General features: G+C 38.3%; 1 protein-coding gene across 3 annotated transcripts in view; it reads left to right on the forward strand.

Annotated features, from left to right (window-relative positions):
- Nucleotides 1-20,964, forward strand: part of E2F5 (E2F transcription factor 5) — a 28,602-nt gene extending 7,638 nt beyond the window's left edge. Inside the window, exons 2-9 of one of the 3 annotated variants that reach the window (XM_059994839.2) lie at nt 11,920-12,029; nt 12,922-13,083; nt 14,380-14,423; nt 15,682-15,746; nt 16,202-16,261; nt 16,829-17,096; nt 19,194-19,241; nt 20,246-20,964. In XM_059994839.2, coding sequence (XP_059850822.1) covers nt 11,920-12,029; nt 12,922-13,083; nt 14,380-14,423; nt 15,682-15,746; nt 16,202-16,261; nt 16,829-17,096; nt 19,194-19,241; nt 20,246-20,355 — 867 coding nt within the window. In that variant the 3' untranslated portion in view covers nt 20,356-20,964. The remainder of the gene's footprint in view (nt 1-11,919; nt 12,030-12,921; nt 13,084-14,379; nt 14,424-15,681; nt 15,747-16,201; nt 16,262-16,828; nt 17,097-19,193; nt 19,242-20,245) is intronic. The other 2 variants (XM_059994840.2, XM_059994841.2) reach the window with 2 other exon arrangements.
- Nucleotides 20,965-20,971: the final 7 nt, after the last annotated feature.

The following is a 20,971-nucleotide window of genomic DNA, read 5'->3' on the forward strand; positions in this document are numbered from 1 at the left end:
GTATAAACTGATATTTTTAAGAATGAGATTAGAATCTAGGGATGAATCATAAAAGTCAGTGTTTAAATAGTGCCTCTCAGTGTGAATCACACGTCCATTTGTCTGGATGTATGTATTATGTTATGCCATCTCTTGAGTATGGTAAGTATTGACATGCTAAATATTTCTTATAAATACATTTCTTTTAGATTTTGCCATTTAAGTCTAACTTTCCCCAATTATTAGTCCATGAGTCTCCCTTTATGTCTTAAACTTAATATGTTTGTACAAGGGAGGGTTTGGTTTTCTCATTTACCTTTTTAAACTTAAAATATATCTGTTGAAATAGCATACAAATAGTAGAAAACTTGGAAAAAATTAATATAGTCCAGAATAAAAATTACCCAGTATGCCACCACCCCAAGAGAGCCACTATTTTCAATTTTCAGTATTTTCCCAATTTGTTACACCTTTTCATAGCTGAGGTCAAACTTTTATTTTCCCAAATTATAAACATAAATTGTGAGGGCCTCAACTTAGATCTATCATATTATCCAGAATTCACCATTGTTTTAGGTTGGTAATGTATTAGTTGTTTCTAGGTTTTGTTCTGTCTCATTCAATAAATATAACTTAACCAATGTGTGCCCTAGCCCCTTCCTTTAGTAGCTTACAGCTTATGGTTGTGGGGAAAAGTGAGGGAAATGGGAGTTGGACACTTTCACACTGTAAGGGGGTATGGAAGCACCTGCTGAGCCCTGGTGACCGGTGATGTGGGAGCCATTGACGGCTCCAGGGAGCAGTGAGAGTGGAGCTGGGACTAAGGGACTCAAAAAGTCAGGTGACATTGATATATGTAAATTACGAATTTAAGGTCGTGTTGCTCCTCTACTTAGAACAACATCCAGTGCCTACAGGACCCTGTCTCTTCTGGGAGTCCTTCCCTTCTTCTCGCACACTCGCCCCTTCCATGGCTCCAGTTCTTCTAATGCTTCACACACCCTCTGCTCTCCACCTTATGGCTGCTGCACAGGGCTTTCCTTCTGCCTGGAGCACATTTACACACACACACACACATACACACACACACACACACACACACACACACACACACACACAGACACTCTCTCCCTTACTTGACTGGCCATTTCTCTAAACCCTCTGGTCTCAGTTTAAATGTTTCCTTGTCTTAGAAGCTTGGTAGGTAGAATATGACTCCCGAAAGATACCCATGGCCTAATTCCTGGGACCTATGAATCTGTTCAGTTAAGGGGAATTAAGGTTAAAGTTGCTAATCAGCTGACGTTAAGATGGGGAGGTTTTTCTGAATTATGAATCTGAGCCCATTGGTAATTATAAGGGTCTTTAAAAGTGGAAGAGGGAAGCAGAAGAGAGAGGGCCAGAGAGATGGCAGTATGGAAGGACTTGGCCCGACCATTGCTGGAGGAAAGGAACCACTAGCCAAGGAATGCTGCAGACTCTAGAAGCTGGGGCATCCAGAAGGAACACAGCCTTACCTTGATCCAAACTCAGTGAGACTCGTTTTGGACTTCTGATTTACCAAACTATAAGATAATAAATTTGTGTTGTTTTAAGTCACTAAATTTGTGATAATTTTGACAGCAGCCATAGGAAACTGATGCAGATGCATCTCCTGACTCTTCCTCTTAATCTAAAGTGGCTGAAGTTGATTCCCGTTTATTCTGTTTCTCCGTTACCTGTTCTTTTCCTTAATACCCCTTATCACAAGATGGAATTGTTTCTTCATTTATTTATTTGCCTGTGTTCCCTTCTAGACCAAGTGCTCTGTGAGGCGAGGGACTGTGTCTTGTGTGTTACCAGTACTGATCCAGCCAGTCTGTTGTAAGCTTTCAACAAATAGAATGGATGTGATCAGATTTGCATTAGGTGAAAAGGCATTCCCAGCAAGACAGCAAGTGCCAGAGCCATGAGGCCAGAGAAAGAAATGGTACATTTGCAAAGCTATAAATTAGATGACTGTTGAATTTAGAGAACAAGGTTGTAATTTAGGCAAGATTACAGGCTTGAACTAAGGTAGAGCAGTGGAAATATAAAGAAGTGGGGAGATAAGATGTTTCATTGTAGAAGTGACAGAACTTGGTTGCTGAGTCTATAGGAAAAGGAATCAGGGATGACTGCCAGGTCATGGCGTGGTCAGCTGAGTGGATGGTGGTGGTTTTCACTTAGAAATTACGAAAAGAGGAAAGGAATTTGGAGGAAAGGGAAGTTCAATTCTGGGCATGCATGAGACGCCTATAGGCCATCCTTGAGTAGATATTTGGCAGCCTGTGGGAATTATGAATCTGGAGCCCAAGAAGAAGACCAGGGCTACCAGTTTGATCTGGAAATGGTTGGTTTATGAGGTATGTAAGGGAGAAGGTTTAGAGTGGAAAGAGGAGTAAGAATGGAAGTTGGGCCAACACTCAGTTCAGGAACAGCAGAGAAAAAGGAGACTTGAGAAGAAACAGCCCGAGACTGAGGAGGAAAAACCTATGGGTTGTGGTGACAGCAAGGCCAGGGAACAGTGCTTTAGGAAGGAGAGAACCAGAGTCAAGTGCTGCAGAGGATACAAGACTTTGTAGCGTCCACTGGATTTAGCAACAGAGGTCCAGGAAACATTTTTGGCATTTAGACATTTTAAAATTATTTCTGCTTCTGATAATCTATACTAAAGAATTACTAGATCAAAGAATCATAAAAATGTAAAACCTTTGATGAATGTTGCCAAATTGCTTTACAAAAAGATGGTACTTATACTCCACTAGCAGCATATAATCATGACCAGCTACCTCACCACATCAGAAATAGCATTTTGCAACGGCTAAAAGTATACACCCTGGGTTCACATCCTGATTTTACCATACCATTTCGGTGGCCTTGGACAAGTTACTGAGCTTCACTTTCCTCTTTTGCAAAAATGGTGACAATAATAGTATCTATCTCATGTGATTATCATTATAGGAATGGCTAAAGTGAGTTTTTACTTTTAAAGCACTTAAACAGTACCCGGCACATAGTAAGTGATGTTTCCAGGTGTTTGTTAGATAAGTGATGGATAGATAGAATGAATCAATATTGGGTATTCTGATGTTTTCATATTCTACAAATTTGAAAGATGATGAATAATAGTATCTCTGTTTTTTAAGTCAACTTTGTAAAGGTATAATTTCCACCCATTAAGTGCTCCCATTTTAACTGTACAGTTCGGTGAGTTTTGACAAATGCTTGTACCTGTAACCACCACCACAACCAGATGTGTAACATTTCCATCACCCAAAACAGCTCCCTTTTGCCTTCTCCCAGCCAAACTCCAGCCTCCCCACCCCGCCAAGCAAGCATTGCTCTGTTTTCTTTTCCATGGATTAAAACGACCTTTGCTAAAGTTTCATGGTAATGTACTCATACAGTATGTGCTCTGGGTTTAGCTTCTTTCACTCAGCATGATGTTTTGGAGATTCACGCCCATTGTTACCTGTACCAATAGTTCATTCCTTTCTGTCCCTGATTGGTATTTCGTTTTGTGGATATAGTACACTTTGCTTATCCATTCACCTGCTGCTCCCAATTTTGGGCCTTTATGAATATTCGGGTACAATTCTCTGTGTAGACGTATATTTTCATTGTTTCAATTTGCATTTCTTTTTTTTTTTTTTTTTTTTTTTTTTTTTTTTAGTGTGCGGGCCTCTCGCTGTTGTGGCCTCACCCGTTGCAGAGCACAGGCTCCGGACCCGCAGGCTCAGCGGCCATGGCTCACGGGCCCAGCCGCTCTGCGGCATGTGGGATCTTCCCGGACCGGGACACGAACCGTGTCCCCTGCATCGGCAGGCAGACTCTCAACCACTGCGCCACCAGGGAAGCCCTAAATTTGCATTTCTTTATTATTCTTTTGCTAACTCATTAAAAGTTTGAAAACTTTTTCAAGAATGTTAACAAATTTTTGGTGTGAAATTTATCTTTTGTCCATGTTTTAATTCGTGGTCTTCATACTTTCTTTTACTGAGTTTTAATTATTGAGATAGTCAAATCTTTATCTTTTCATTTTTATTTCTTCCATAGATTTGACATTTAGAAGTTCTTGGTGAAGGAAATTTTTGACATTTTGATGTATATACATATGCGTGTCTGTGTGTGTATGTGTGTTTGAGACAGAGATGCCCCAGTTATTTGGGGGGGTTTAATCAGTTTTCAGAATAGGCCGCTGGTCACAGTTGTGAAGGAAGTTGCCCTGAAAATTGAGTTTAACTCAGTCATTGGTCACATTCAACTGTAATCCCTTTGAGATTTTTGGATTTATTTTAAAATCCACATCTGACTAGTACATTCTTCTTGATAATGACAAGTCCAGGTATTCTGAAACCGTTGTTTATCCTTTAGATAATGAGATTTTGTCCATAGCTGAGTTTTCTGATTACCTAAGGGTTTATGTCTATTAATAACATTATTTCTTATAAAAGAACATTTAACCATTTTGGTTTGAAAATTTTCCAAAATGCATTACACATGTCTTTGTGCTTGATTTTATTCTTTTGGTAACTTGGGGTAGTCATGATGAATATGATTTTTTGTATCCTTTGGAGGTGATAGCCTCAAAGCTTTTCTAAGTGTGTTGGATTACTGCCATGTCCAGTGCCCTCAGCTTTGTCTGCTTAGTGAGTTTTTTATCCTTTCTATAATTTCTGCCACATCCCTTGATTGCTGCCTAGGTACCTCGCCAGTGTCCCAGATGGTACTTCCAGTTTTCTCGTGGACGTTGAAATTAAATATCCCCACTGTTAGGAATCATAGAAGAGAAGTAGTAAATAGGATCCAAATGGCGTGAACTATTTGAGTAATAAAACATACCTTTTTATATCTATATTTGCTTCTGCAGAAGCCCTTTTTCCTACTTCATTGTGCTTGACTGTGTTCTGAAATGTTACAGTTAGTGAGTTACACCAGATAAGTAAGTAAATGTGGTCTGTTACGTTCCATGATACACTTTTCAAAGAACAATGTTTTCTTACTATAGGTGAGAAATTGGATCTATAATAGTGATAATGGCTAACGCGAATGTAATACTCGTGATGTACAAGGCACTCTCGTAAGTGTATCAAATATACTCATTTAATCTTCACAACAACAGTGTCTTAACTGTTATCTTACAGGCTAGCCCGTGTTCCTAACTTCTGTGTCACTTCTTTGGTTCCTAACTTCTAACCATCAGGATGATAGAAAATGTGCAGATACAAATCCCAGTGGTAGAATAGCAGATGCATGCTTAATTTTGCTCCTGTTTTAGAAACTTAACACATATGAGAATTACAAAGCACGCATTTGGGGACCTAGGCAAGCAATCTCTAGAGCTGAGTTTCAGCAGGCTTTTCCTACTTAAATAGATATTTTATCAAGTGTCTTCTTTTTTCTTTTGAGAAATCTTGGGTGACTTGAGTAAGGCAGTACAAATGAAGTTTCTTTTCAAAAGCTTATGCAGAGTTTATTAAAAAAATTTAAGAATTAGAACAAATTTAAAGCTTATGCACTTAAAAATATCATATAGAGTAGTAGTTAGTTTGAGGTAGTGAAAGCACTGCAGATTTTTTAAGGAGAGATTTCTTCGGGGGAGATTTACTCATTAAAACACTTGTGTGCTTAGCGCTGCTTCTGGAGGAAGCCCTTTGTAGCCTTAAAGTAAGTTATGTATTTTTGGGGTATTTAATTTCCTTCCTGATGTAACATCCTCTACAGATGCATTGAAAGCACACAGCAGCCTCTTCCAGGAACTCTTTCCTGTTTTGCCCCCACCTCCAGTAATCTCTCTTTTTTCAGTCTCCTATAACACTTTGTCTCTACTTTACAGGACTGTTTCATTTTTTCATCCTCATTCTGCCAGGTGTTAGCCATGTCCGGAAGACTTAGATATGCTTACAGTTTTTTTGTTACTGGTTATTATTTTTGAATAATAAGTGGAAATGAAGATCTTTCTGCCTTTTCAGACCATTTTATACACTCTAGATGGAACCACCTGCAGACTAGTGGTACTCGAATTGCTACTCAGTGCATTTGTATAGCTTGGGAACTTATGACGGTCCACCAGTCTTTAAAAATAATAGAAGTCCATTTGAAAATGTTTTGCCACAAATTTATTTCATGAATATATAATTAATGCCAGATTCCACCTGATTATTCATTAGCCTTCTGAGTCTGTTTCCTATAAAACAGGGAGAATGATACCTACTTTACAAAGCAGTTGTGAGCATTAAGTTAGATAACATCTGTGAAAGATCCTATTACACAATTATCCAATTACTGGCTTATAAATGGTTCTTCTTAACTGTGGGTTGAAATCAAACATTCTACATCTCAATTATCTTTAACAGTGTTTGAAATTAGCTAGTAATCTTACCATGAGATAAAGCAACATACCATCGAGCACAGTTTTTTTTAAATTCTCATTAAAATATTTCATAGGCAATCTTGGTGTATTACCTGGGGTCCTTCCACCTTATATCCAGGATCCCATCACTTGGGCATGTCTGTATGCATGTGTATATAACTAACTGATGTTTTGTAGTGGGGTTTTTTTTTTTTTTTTTTTTTTTACCGTGCTGTGCAGCATGCGGGATCTTAGTTCCCCGACCAGGGATCAAACCTGTGCCCCCTGCAGTGGAAGCGCAGAGTGTTAACCACTGGGCCACCAGGAAAGTCCCTTGTAGTGTTTGTATTGCACAGTTTTGATTTTTGGATGTGGCCCTCCTCACTGTAACGTTAGTCTCTGTAGCACAGTAGCTAAGACATTGAGTGCACGTGTGTCAACAGTTGTTGTCCTGGAAGAGAGTAAAGTACCTGCTTTACAGATGGAGAACCTGAAAGACAGGATGTTTCCAGAGTTACTGTGTTTATATCAGCCCTTTTGAATGAAGCATCAGGCTGCACCGGAAGAACATCCTTGAGCAAATGAGCCGCAACTAATCCTAATCCAAATAAAGCTACCACATAATCTCTCTCCCTCCCAGAATTAACACTGGTCTTAGTGGACTCATTTGTTCAAGTGAAGGGGTGGGGCCAGAAAATTCTTAAAGCCCTTTTTAGCACTTATATGTGATCCCTCTCAGCTCTTAGGTTTTATTTGACTTGTCCACCTCTTAAAAGCATCACAAGTTTTAATTTTGTTCCACCTGTGGATATCAGTTTGTTCACCATTGGTGACATATTTTTAGAAAAGAGTTTAATATTTGGAGGGGAGATCTATGCCTTTCAGAGGGTTATGTTTGTTTTTCCTGAAAAAGTGAGCATCTAACGGATGCTTCCCTATGGCTATATAGGTCAGGTCCTAGAATGATAAATGTAAACTTTTAAAGTAAATTTGAAGCATACTCAATGTGTATTCAACAGCCACGGTGCCAGCATGGGATGAGGATGCACCCATTTTGTTCCCTGCCTGTCCCTTGACAACACCCCAGCCTTTCTGCAGGGCCGCAGGAAAATGCACAGTGATTCTGATGGCTCTCACTTTAAATTCAGGACCACTAACTTGAACCGGACCATAGTGAGGTCCAGCATTCCTTCTACATGACTTATTCTCTGGCTTTCCTAGATGAGGATTTCACACTTCTCCTCTCTCAACCACTAAACCCCTCTCCCCCTTCACTCCTCCACTCCCACCTCCACTGATGAGAAAAAAAAAAGCAACCAGAAGGAAGTGTCTAACCTCTCCCCTTACCTTGTCTACTATCGTACCCACAGCTGCACTTGGGCACTCTGATGAGCTTCAGTTATTAATATGCCCTCTTATTATGTAAGGCTGATCCTCAGCTAGTCTGATTCACATCCCCCCTTGCCTACTTACTGCTGTTTCTTTATTGGTTGCCCCTTCTCTCTCCTGCATCATGAATTATCCCTCTTCCCCCTTTACTGGCTCATTCCTATCAGCATACTCGCATGTTGAAATTGCTCCACCTTTAAAAGAAAAGAGAAATGAAGGGAAAAAAAAACTTCCTGGGGAAACCCCACAATTCCCTATATCTACTGCCCCATTTCTGTTCCTCTTTGCAGCAGAAATCTTCAGAAGAGCTGTCCACTCCAGCTTTCCTTCTACTCTGTCCTGGAATCTCTCCATGAAGGCTTTCTACTCCGCCACTCTGTCAAAACGGCGCCGACCAAGGTCACTCGTGATCTTTCCAAAGTCTAATCCATGGATCAGGTCTCAGTGAATCAGGTCTCCCTGCCAGCGATACTTAACATGGTCACTCTTTCTTACACTCTTCCCTTGGCTTCCAAGACCCCACTCTTCCTACTTCTCTTACTTCAGTGGCAGGTTGCCCCTCATTTCTCGGATCTTAAATACTGGCGAACCCCAGGGTTGGCCCTTAGACATCTTCTCCTTCTATGCTCACCTCCTAGGTGAATCCAGTAGGTTCCATCCAGTGTCCTAAAATGTCTTCTTTACTGATGGCTTCTGAATTTGTATCTCTAGCTTGGACTTCTCCCCTAACCCACACACTCCCAATGTCCAGTGGCCTTCTTGATTTCTCCCCCCTGGAAGTCAACATGTCCAAAGCCGTGTTCCTGATTTTCAGTGTCCCAAACATATTCCTCCTGCAACCTTCCTCATCTCCAGTTGCTCATGTCAAAAACCAAAGAGTTACTCTTGATTCCTTTCTCAGGATCGCCTGCTTGCTGTACCTTCAAAATAGATCCTAAATACCATATATTAATGCATATATATGGAATCTAGAAAAATGGTACTGATGAACCTAGTGGCAGGGCAGGAATAGAGACACTGACGTAGAGAACCGACTTGTGGACGCAGTGGGGGAAGGGGAGGCTGGGACGAATTGAGAGAGTAGCATTGATATATGTACCCTATCATGTGTAAAACAGATAGCTAGTGGGAAGCTGCTGTATAGCACAGAGAGATTAGCTCGGTGCTTTGAGACGACCGAGAGGGGTGGGATGGGGAGGGTGGGAGAGAGGCTCAAGAGTGGGGGGATATGTGTATACATATAGCTGATTCACTTTGTTGTACAGCAGAAACAAACACAATGTTGTAAAGCAATTATAAATTATAATCCAATAAAGCTGTAAAAAAATTTTAAAAAGCTCTAAAAAATACAGATCCTGAATCTCACCACTTCTCACAATCTCCCCCTCCACCAAGCCATGGCCATCTCTTGAATGGATTATTGCCATTGCTTTCTCACTGGCTTCTTTTCTTTCACCCAGAGCAGCCCGAGAGAACCTTTGAAAATGTGGAGCCAAATCATTATGTTCCCAGAGCCTTCCAGTGACTTTCTGTTTTACTGGGGGTAAAAGCTGAAGTCTTTACAGTGGCCTGCAAGACCCCAGTGATCTGGCCCCTTGCTACCTCTTCCAGGTTATCATCTTTGTCTCCCTGTCTCTCTTCCCCTTCCCCTTTCTTCCTCCTCTTGTTACACACCCCCTTCCCATTCTCCCTCTCAATCACTATTCTGGCCACACTGGCCTGCCCGCCTTTTCTTGAAGGACCTAAGCATCTCCCACTTCAGAGCCTTTGCACTTACTGCCAGGTGTTCCCAGGGGTCACTTCATTCCGTTCAAATGTCGCCTTATCAGGGAGCTCTTCTCTGAAAATCCTGTTAAATATAGCACCTTCCTACATGCATTCCTTCTAACATAATTCTTTGTACATTATTAACTCCCTGACCTCAAAAGAGGGAGTGCCGTGGGCTACTTCATTCTGTCACCACTGTATCCTTAAGACCCAGACGAGCCTGGCACCCCGTGGGTGCTGAATGAATGAATGAAGGTGGTGGTGATTCCTTGTATGATTTTATTAAGTACAAAGGTCTTGGACTACTTAATAAAACTTTAAGAATTCACACGCAACTTTTAAAAACACTACATAAAATATGATAGGTTCGTACACATGCAAACTCTAACTTACCCACGATCTCTTGTTTCAACCTGTATTTGATGATGAGGCAGTTACTTACCAATATTTAAATTATGCAGCAGACACTGTGCTAAGATTATCCAGTTTAATCCCCACAATTCAGCATGTGTTGTTATCCATTTTCCAAAAAGGAAGTGAGGTTTAATGAGTTTGAAGCCAACTGAAGACAGGAAGTTGGGGTTGGATCGTGGTGTGCCTGGCTCCAGAACCTGACTTCAGAAGGATGATGCAGCTGCTAAAATAAAAGCTTCCTGGAGATCCTTTTTAATGTTGATCATGTATATATATTTAAATAGAAAGATATTTAAGAAATAATGCTTAGATTTGGAAATCAAGTGTTTAATTTTATAATTGTTAAGCAGTAATAAATTATAAATGAGATACTTTTTTACAAATTTTGAGCTAAAAGTGAGATCTCATGGCTCTTTGCCCAGTGACCTAGAATAGCTATGTGATCTGGTTCATACAAACATATTTTAATACCCTACCTGGTGAGCTGTTGCTGTGGTTGTGACGGCTTTTGTGTGTTGAGTCTGTAGCTACGGATAACACAGAGCTGGCTTGGAGTGCTGTGGGCTACTTCTCAAGAGGGAAGTGAGACATTAATTCACAAGTTAAGATTTTACAGTTAGCTTTGCGGTAGATGATTGCTCTTCAGAAAGACAGCCTCACACTCAAGGACAGAAACTCTACGATGGTAGGTGAAACAGAGAGGAAATTGCTAAGTACAAGGAAGAGGATATCAATGAAACAATGCCTAGTCCTCTTTTTCATTTGCTCGTTTTCTAGAAGAGATGGAGCCAAACTCTAGTCAGAGTTGGGGGTTCAAACAGCCTCACGCTCTGGTTCTTCCTTCTCTCTGCCACTTCCTACTTACCCTCCTAGTCCACTGTTTGAGGCATGAATCCCCTTCCCGAAGACCTGTGTGATTGGACGACAGTAACCGGTATTTTTGGTAACACAACGACTAGATTGATAGAACCGACATTTCACTTACAGATTCCACATGCCTGTGAAGCAAGCAGTTGCTGTTGGTTGCACATGCCCCCTGTGGAAGGAAGCAAGCCCTGGGGTAGTTGGTAACTAACTATATGAAACGAAATCTTGTACATATGTACTGAATATTGTCAGTAAGGACATAAATGTGTTTTTTCATTACTACCATGAATCTTAAAATGTGACTCCACATTCAAGATAGTCTGTTGTCTAATCCACTCTGAAAAAAAGAGCTGTAAGGTAACCTCGTCTTAGAGGTTCTGTTTGTACTATTGGGGAACAAATGTCAGACATGTGAGTGAGAACTAGTTAGAAGAACTGTCCAGCATTCCTCAATTCATTCATGACATGATAGCGTTAATTATTTTCATTGGTCTTACCTAATGTGAGTGAAACTACCAAGCTTTTGTGTTTGCTAGTACCAAAACCTTGTGCTATAGATTTTGATTTCTTGTAGATTTTATGCTTTGTGTTGGAATGGCATGATCATTCCTCTCTTTTCACTGTGAGTTTAAAAAATGCAGATTGTGTATTTCAAGGTATTACAGTGTGTGTATAATTCAGAATTTTCCCCCAAGTATCTTGACTTCATTATTTAAAAGCTGCTGACATATAATTTTTCAAAGTTTTAAAAAGTAATTAAGGCTGATTTTAGACAAGACTGTTTATGAACGGAGAAATAAGATAGGAAGTGACAATTAGCAGTGCCTTTTCGGGATTAGCCCATAAGGTGATATGAAGTATTCTTATTGTGTTCTTTAATTTTTGTGGGCTTCGTGTCACGACTTCTTCATTTTTTTTTTCCATTCCAACATCTGCTGGCTTTTAAATGGAATAATTTCTTTGGTATTTTCAGTGTTTGAGGGTTGATTTGCACATACCCAAGCAGCTGACTGGGTCAGATTTAGGATTGGGCTCTCATGCTGTGACCTTAATAACCAAAGCCTTTTTGGCCTTAAAATACAAAATGTAATTTATTTCATTGTTCTTTCCTTTTTTTTTTTTTTAAACAGGCTGCAGATACTTTGGCAGTGAGGCAAAAGAGAAGAATTTATGATATCACCAATGTCTTGGAAGGAATTGACCTAATTGAAAAAAAGTCAAAAAATAGTATACAATGGAAGTAAGTTACAAACCAGTACTCTGTTCTAAAACCTTTCTTTTTCTTCTCAGTGCTCTGTAAGATCTGACCTTTCTACCATTTGCCTCTCCGAAGGCCTCTATTTCAGCCATCTACTCTAGTCACACCAGCCCCACCTGTGTCCCTGGACACACCTCTTTGGGCTTCTGTATGTGTCACTTCTATGTTGGGATGTCCCCTTGCTCACTCCACTGTTTAATTTACACTCTTAAAATTCAGATCTTACTTTCTCCCTCAAGCTACTCATTTGGTACACACTGCATACTGCTTTGTATTATTAATTCCTCTCTGCTTAAGTATTTATCTGCCCGCCTAATATAAACTCCTTGAAAACAGGAACTGTGTCTTATACACAGGATTATGTACTTTGTAAATAATGGTTAGTTGAAATGCATGTTGTCATTTGTTAACTGTTGTATGTTTGAGTGTGATAAACACTTTCTGTTCCACAAATTTGTCCCCTTTAGCCTTAATTTTTTGGTTTATCTTAGCCAAAAATCCCACCAAAATATATTAAAAGGTTATAATGTGTTTTACCAGTATCTCAGTCCATATAGTGAGACTTCCAGTGTGACAATTTGACTTTGACATCCTCTGGTGCCTCAGTCACCAGCCTGACCTTCTAGAAGACAAAAAGCACACTAGAACATGTTGAGAATTTGTGTACTTTGGTTGTTCTTGGCAATAAATTGTCTAAGCAAACATATTCAGAGGTATATGGTGCTTAAATTTTCTAAGGATTTTAATGCTTGATTTTTAGAAGAGTGTAAAGATTTTTGTCTTGAATATATTCAGTGAGTTTTACTACTACAAAAATTAAGTGATGTTTAACTGGGTCTGATACTGGGGATGTTAATTCTCATATGTTTTTAAGAGGTGTAGGTGCTGGCTGTAATACTAAAGAAGTCATAGATAGATTAAGATATCTTAAAGCCGAAATTGAAGATCTAGAACTGAAGGAAAGAGAACTTGATCAGCAGAAGTTGTGGCTACAGCAAAGCATCAAAAATGTGATGGACGACTCCATTAATAATAGATATCCTTTTAAATACGCTATATATATACATAATATCTACATATTCTTTCAGTCTGAAGATCAGTTACTTTATTCTAGTGTTTTTAGAGTTCAGTTTTGCTAGTGAATTAACATTTTAATTTTATAATTCTGATTTATACTAATATTTAAAAATTTTTACCTTTTTAAGTTATACAGTGCATCAGTTAGCATCATTACTGTGTTGCATTGAGAAAAACAAATTCACCTACATTCAGTCTACCCATTGATAGGACGTAACATGCTAGCTAAAGTGTGCTTAGGGGGTCTACGAATTTGGAAGTCATTGTTAAGTGCATAGACATACTTAAATCATTGTTCTGTACTTAAATCATTCAGTGTTCTGAAGTAGTAAAAATTCAGCAGCTCTCAAAGTTTTAAAAAATTAATTTTGGTTTGAAAATGAAATATTACAGGCCTGCAATCAGTCCAGGATACATTCCGCCTAACATTAACCCAAAGACAGTATTTACTGGAGGGTGGGGTTCCAAGGCTGGAGTATCTATTGTACTGGGAGGAAACATCATTAGTGATATACTCCATGTGTTTCTTATAGTCATTGTGTTCTCTTAGATATCTGTGACTCTCTTGATTTGTGAACTTACCTGTAGTCATATGGAACATTTTAACTACATTTATCTGGTACCACCTCTTATGAACTTTTGACTAATGTATACAATTTATTTTTTGTGTTGTCTTGTCTTTGGTGAACAAGTCCATGATCTCATTTGTTATTTCCTTTCTATGATCAGAACTCCTTAACAGTTTGATAATAATGGGGGTCTTCAACTGTGCCTTGTGGAACCCCAAGATTCAAAAAGCATTGAACTAGTTGATCATGCACTTTGCTGCACTGCTTTCCAAGATTGTGGCCACTCCCAATTCCCCAAACCATGACCCAAGAAGATTCTCGATGCAGAGGCTTGTATAGTTGCTCTTCACTCCCACTGAGAGCATCCTTTTTCCCATCAATATCCTTCCCCCTGAAGCTCCTGTCTCCATGAGGAATGTGTTTTCCATCTCTCTCCCAAGAGTTCTCAATGACAGAGAAATCAAAAGTGGCTTCTTCTTAGAGCAAAGGATGGACACTTCTCTTATGGACCTTTATGTGATTGTCTTTGCCTTTTCAGACTGAAGACTTGTGTTGTTTTTCATCTGACCATATGTGACAGTCCCTTCATGCATTTGGTCATTTTATTTTGGCCTTCAGATTTATTATCTTAATTTAAATGTCTAGACCTTGATATAAATGTTGTTTCCTTAACTCTATGACAGTACATTTTCCTATGTAACTCATGAAGACATCTGTAATTGCTTTAATGGTAAGTACTGTTAGTAAATTTTTTCTTACATTCTTCCTGTAATCAACCTATTTAGTGTAACGTGATTCAAAATTCTCCATGCACTCACCCTAAGTCATTATTTTCAGGACTTGTGGACATTTTTGGGTTTCACTCTACAGTGCTATGTGTTGATAGGCTGCTTTCATTTCTGTTTCCATGACAATAACTGCTTTTCCCTGCTTTCACTTCATTGCCCACATCAGTAGGTATAAACTATGTGTGGGAGAGGCACCTAAGTCAGCGATTAAGCAACAGCCTCAAAGTCACAGAATCACAGAGTCAATGACTAAACTTGAACTAGAACACGGTTCTCATTGCCACTGTTTATGAAAATATATGTAGCAAGTGTGCTGGTCACAAATGGAACCCAAAGAAAGCATGAGGACAGAGTGAGGTTTATCCATTTTATTATCAGGAAAATTATTCCTCACCCTATTCCATCCCCAGCCTCCATGTTTTCCCCTTAAGATGACAATATATTAGTAACTAAAATGGGCGGTGGGGGCTGTATTTCCATAATATATATAATACAAGTAAAATGAAATTTTGCATACAGATTTATATTTAATTGTGCATGACCTATTAAAAGAGGACAGTCTTGTATCATGCACATACAAAAAATAATCTGCCGAACACCTTGCCAAGTGGAATCTGACTTTCATCTAAGATTACGTTGGTAATATATGTGGGCTTATTGCTCTACTTTGCCATCATATTTCCCAAGTTTTCAAAGAAAGGGGGAAGTATTTTTAATCTTCAACTCAGCAGAGACTGCTGTAGAATTTGGCTTCAAAAGTAAGTTCACTTAAGCTTAAGATTTCACTGTATCATACCTAATCTTTAGTGTCTCCAGTCATTTAAGTAGTATAAATACTTCAACTAAACAGTGTTATTTAACTAAGGCTAAAAGGTTTCAAGAATCTCAGACTTGACATGAGATTGGGTGAAAGCAGTTTGTTTATGAGAATAGAGCTAACACATTTAACCTGTTCTAAGGTCTAACACATATATTGCCTCATTTAATCCTCAAAAAAAACCCTATGCAGTAAGTTATATTGCCTCCATTTTACAGAATTAAGAACCAAAGCCCAAGGTTACCTAGCTTGGGATTCAAATCCAAGCATTCTGACTCCACAGCCCACACTCTTGGCCAACCCACGCTCTTGGCCACTGTATTACAGGATCAGTAGTATTTTCTAAAATGTAAAAATCTTTATTTCTTAATTTTTTTGACCAGGTGATACACTTTTGGCCATTCAAGCACCTTCTGGTACACAGCTGGAGGTACCTATTCCAGAAATGGTATGTATGTAGGATAACTTTTGTTAAAATGGATCTACTGTTCCAAGAGGGACAAATATATTTTCTTTAGCTGAACATGAGCTAATTGCAAACACTTTCAAGTTACTGCTTTTAAGGTGTCTGTTTGAAAGTACTGATATCTGAATTTAGATGTCTTCAGTACTTTGGTAAAATTATGGAAGTGACTGAATGAATCATTTAACATTTAACTTTTCTTAAAATTTGATTTTATTTGAGCTAGAAGACATCAAGGAATGAGTAATGATATAGTCAATAATCTTAAAAGATCAGTTTGACTATATCTATAACCAATATAACAATCCTGAGGAAAAAGTTCACTTTAAATATCAACAATAATATATTGCTTTAAATTAGGTCTTTTAAAAAACATTTTCTGGCTTATTGAGTCAGAGATATTTATTGACTCTATGCTAATATAAATTTCATGATTTTAGTTTTCAGATTCAAATTTCCTGAAACAAACTGATTTGAAAACTATAACAATCAAAAAAGAGGTAGAAAAAATTACTGTTATCACCTCCCTCTCTTCTCCCAGCTATTCTAGAACTTTGTATTTAGGCGTTTACATTACTGGTTTCTGAAGCCTCGGGATACAAATTACCTTTTTGAAATGGAGGGACTTTACATTTATATCTCTGTAGGAAAACTCAGTTGTCTTTGTGCTTTGCTGAATGAAAAAAAGTTTCGACCTGTGAAATAGCTGCCATTTAAGACCGCACATTCAGATGACCACATCCATGGCGGCCGATGCCAGGGGACGGGGTTCCATATATGTGGAGAATGCTTGGAGTGCTGCTGCACACTGACATGTATAATTACACACAAATAGATGGTTTCCAGAATTCTACAACTGGGAGTTGCCCAGTATTTAAGAAAAGCTTACTTTTAGGGGCAAGTGGTTTATAGCACTCAATATCCCATTCTAGGTCTCTATGTTTTGACTTAGCGGCTTAATTTTCTCGTAGTTAGTCCCTATAGCTTTGCCTGTCTTATTTTTAATGTTTCAGCTTACCTAGAAATGTTGGCCTTTATTCATTTGTTTGTGCCCACTAACTTCAAAGGGTCAGAATGGACAAAAGAAATACCAGATCAATCTAAAGAGTCATTCCGGACCTATCCACGTGCTGCTTATAAATAAAGAGTCCAGCTCCTCTAAGCCCGTGGTTTTTCCTGTTCCCCCACCTGATGACCTCACACAGCCTTCCTCTCAGCCCTCGACTCCAGTGCCTCCACAGAAATCCAACATGGCAACTCAGAACTTGCCTGAGCAACATGTCTCCGAAAGAAGCCAGAATCTTCAGCAGACTCCAGCCACAGACTTATCTTCAGGTGGGTTCAGAGCCTTTGTTTTAAAAAGTAGAGGGGAAAATATGAATGCTGTGTTGAACAAGTTGGAGAGCTTTTCTGAATTTCTCAATTGTGATGTTATTTTATTATCTAGTATAGGAGGCAAAATAGTAAACCTGATCAACAAGTATTAATTTTGTGTCTTCTATGTGCCCAGCACTGGAATATGTATTATGAGGAAAATTTAAAAAACAGATCCTGTCTTTAATTATACTACTACTAGTTGTTTCATAGACTGTGTAAATATATATATTTGCAGTTTTCCTTAGGATTCCATTTTTGGAATTAAACCAGATTTGTTCCCCCACCCCCCTTTTACTATTTACATGTCAGCTTTTTATCTGCGATTTACTTTGTAAGGTTCTTTTATCTCTTAGTAACTCTAGTATATATAATTGAAATTTGTTCTATGTTTAATAAAAATCACACTAGGGACAACTATAGTGACTTATGTCTCCTGTTTCTCTGTATTCTCTATTGTTATACTTTTTATTTGGAAAGCTTAGTTTTATAGAGTTGATAAGTGGTCTCAACTCCAATTATTTAGGAAATCTTGCCTTCCTAAGTTGTTTGATCTGTGAAATGATAAATAGCTAAAAACTGGGCATCAGGAATAGGGGCCACATTTCTTAAATTTATAAAATTTCCTCAGCATCCAGTCCTTTCCCTTGGTTATTACATGGCTAGGTATTTACCAACTCCTTAGTGGTTGCAAATAAAGGACCCATGGTTGCTGAATGAATGATTGCCATGCAATCTAGACGTAGTATTGCAGATAATTTAAAATAACTATATTGTATATATTCCACTTTGTTTATTTTTACCTTTATCCTTTTGGGATGTGGTCTACTCTTTGAGTTCACAATAGGTAAGAGTGAGCCTAAAAAGATCTTACTGGACACAGAATATTTTTCAGCTTCTTGTTGCCCATGTCCTTCCCCTATAAGTATTTCCACACCATAGGCCACAGGGATGCACAACAGAAAGTGTCATCTTTCAAAAGCTTATAATCTAATTGGGAAGAATAAAGTAGGCAGGTTTATGGTTTAGCTCAGACACAATTAGTACATTGGCTTTCACAAAGCATTAAAGAAACTTCTGAGCATTTCATTTCCGTACATGATTTTGTATTTGGAAATAGTAAAGAAAACAATTTGGGGCCAGATTAGAGAGGGCCTTGAATATCAGACTGAGTTAGGACTTTGACCTATAAACCAATGAAGATTTGTGACCAGGGAAGTGGCACGTTTAGAACTGTATACTGGTGAACACAGAAGTAACGTCATTAGGAAAGAAGAGACTTCTGGCCCTGGGAAGAAGAGATTAGAGGCAATGAAGACAGAAGATAAGATGTTTGCAGTTATGCAACTGTGAGAGAACATTGAGGCTAAAGTGGGGTGATGACAATGGGACTGGAAAGAGAAATAAGGAAGATTTGAGAAATACTCTTTAGGCAAAATAAGTAACCTTTGATGTGTGAGATCTGAAGATAAAGTTAACAGGAGGACTGTAAAGTGATGTTGCACTTTTAAGGTTGAGTCATAGGGAGAATTATGGTAACACTGACTTTAAAAACTGAGGAGTCAGTTTTGGGAAAACAATGATGAGTTTTTGGGGCTACATCTTGAGTTCAGAAGTTTAAAAGTAATGCCAGGTACAGATTAGTTGTCATGAAAATTCTGTTTCCATAAAGTTCTAGTACTTTAATTTCGTACTTTTTTGTGTGTGTGTGTGGTACACGGGCCTCTCACTGTTGTGGCCTCTCCCATTGCGGAGCACAGGCTCCGGACGTGCAGGCTCAGCGGCCATGGCTCACGGGCCCAGCCGCTCCACGGCATGTGGGATCTTCCCGGACCGGGGCACGAACCCGTGTCTCCTGCACCGGCAGGCGGACTCTCAACCACTGCGCCACCAGGGAAGCCCTAATTTCGTACTTTTAATCAAGATGCTGATGTTAAATATAACTGTGCTTAATATATACTGTGTTTAAATATATGCTGTTTAAATGTAACTGCCTTTTTGCTGTTAAAATATATAAAGAGAAGTGTAAAAAAAGCTTTATCACATTTCTTTTTCCAGCGGGATCTATTAGTGGAGATATCATTGATGAGTTAATGTCTTCTGATGGTAAGTAGTTAAAAATTTTAATAAATATAACCTTATACATCAATAATGCTTTTCTAGAATTTATGAGTGGCACATGATTTAAAAGAAATGAAGAACCTATATTTTTTAACTGCTTAATGTACTATGATGATTCATAGTAAGTTACAGGCATCCTTCAGATTTTTTTGCCTGCATTTTGAGGAAAAAGAATTCATAAGGGGATACTCATCACTTTTACCGAATAAAGTTCTAAATTGTTGGCATACTAGCCCTTTTTACACCTGAAGAATTTGGCCAAGAAGAGTAAAACAGTGTATCTGAGTCAACAGGAAATCTGAAAACAGTTTTGTAAATACTCCTACCATGGCCAACTTCAAGCTGCCAATGTGAAGTCAGTATTACTAAGATTAGCCACATCATCGTCTAATCTGAAGTAATTCTTAAAAATCAACTAGCTATAATATGGTAGTTACTTTAACAATTACTCTCTGGGCCTCACCTTTCTAAAAGTTCTTGGATTCAGAGTCCTGGTTCCTAACAAATATGTATAGCCGAGACCTAGGAAGTAGCAGCTGTTAAATTAGCCAATGGCACAGTAACCACTTAGACATTTATCAAACACTTCTGTAAAAGCAGAGAATTTCAGCATATTTATTAATTTATGTCTAGTTCCTTTCTCTGTTTTCGAAGTGGTAGCTTATTTAGCAGATCAGAGAAAATACTTTGAGCAGTGTTTCTGAATCATAAATTTTAGTGACAAGTTCAACCAATAAAAACTAACTTGTTTCTCAAGCTAACACCTATAATCAATGCATAAAATGTCTTTAAAGAAGAATCTTTCAAAATATACACAAAATATAAGTCATTAATTTGATCATTACATTTCCTATTACATATTTTTAAAAAATTGCTGTATAACAGGGGAAACATAATTTGGCTTGATGTTTTTGATAGTATTTTATGTTAGACATCATTACCTGTATGTAGAAACCATCTTTAACACTGAATTTATTTTTTGCTTGCAGTGTTTCCGCTTTTACGGCTTTCTCCGACCCCGGCAGATGACTACAACTTTAATTTAGATGATAATGAAGGAGTTTGTGATCTGTTTGATGTCCAGATACTAAATTATTAGATTCCATGGAAACCTGGGACTGTTATCTACCTCTAACTGTGTAACATTTTAGACGTCTTAACCTAAGTATTTAAAATAATGAATGTAACATCTTTTTAGTTCACTGATTCTGAAATGTTCTTCCCTAATACTTTCTTTTTTACTTCACAAAACTTCAACCATAAGAACAAAGGATTCTGATTGCTTCAGGGGAAAAAGTGATTTCATATCTACCAACTCCCTACCCTCAAGTAATTACATTCTGGAATTTCAACTTTTCCTCCCATTCTGAACCTTCTGTTTTTTTCCTTATATGAGAGGAAAGTTAAAGTAGACTTAAGGTCATCAAAAACAAAAAAGTTGGCCAAGGGCTCATCATTTGTTTGTCTTACATTTTTACTGCCACGAGACTGTCCGTATTTCTGTGTATCCTCTGATCCAGACATTCACTGCCACTTATAAAGTGAAGGGTGTAAACTAGGATATATTAACTGTTTCAGTGAACAGATTTTGTGAAGTGCCTTCTGTTTTAGCACTTTAAGTTTATCACATTTTGTTGACTTCTGACATTCCACTTTCCTAGGTTATAGGAAAGATCTGTTTATGTAGTTTGTTTTTAAAATGTGCCAATGCCTGT

This window comes from Delphinus delphis, chromosome 17 (assembly GCF_949987515.2).
Source record: "Delphinus delphis chromosome 17, mDelDel1.2, whole genome shotgun sequence".
Lineage (NCBI taxonomy): Eukaryota > Metazoa > Chordata > Mammalia > Artiodactyla > Delphinidae > Delphinus > Delphinus delphis.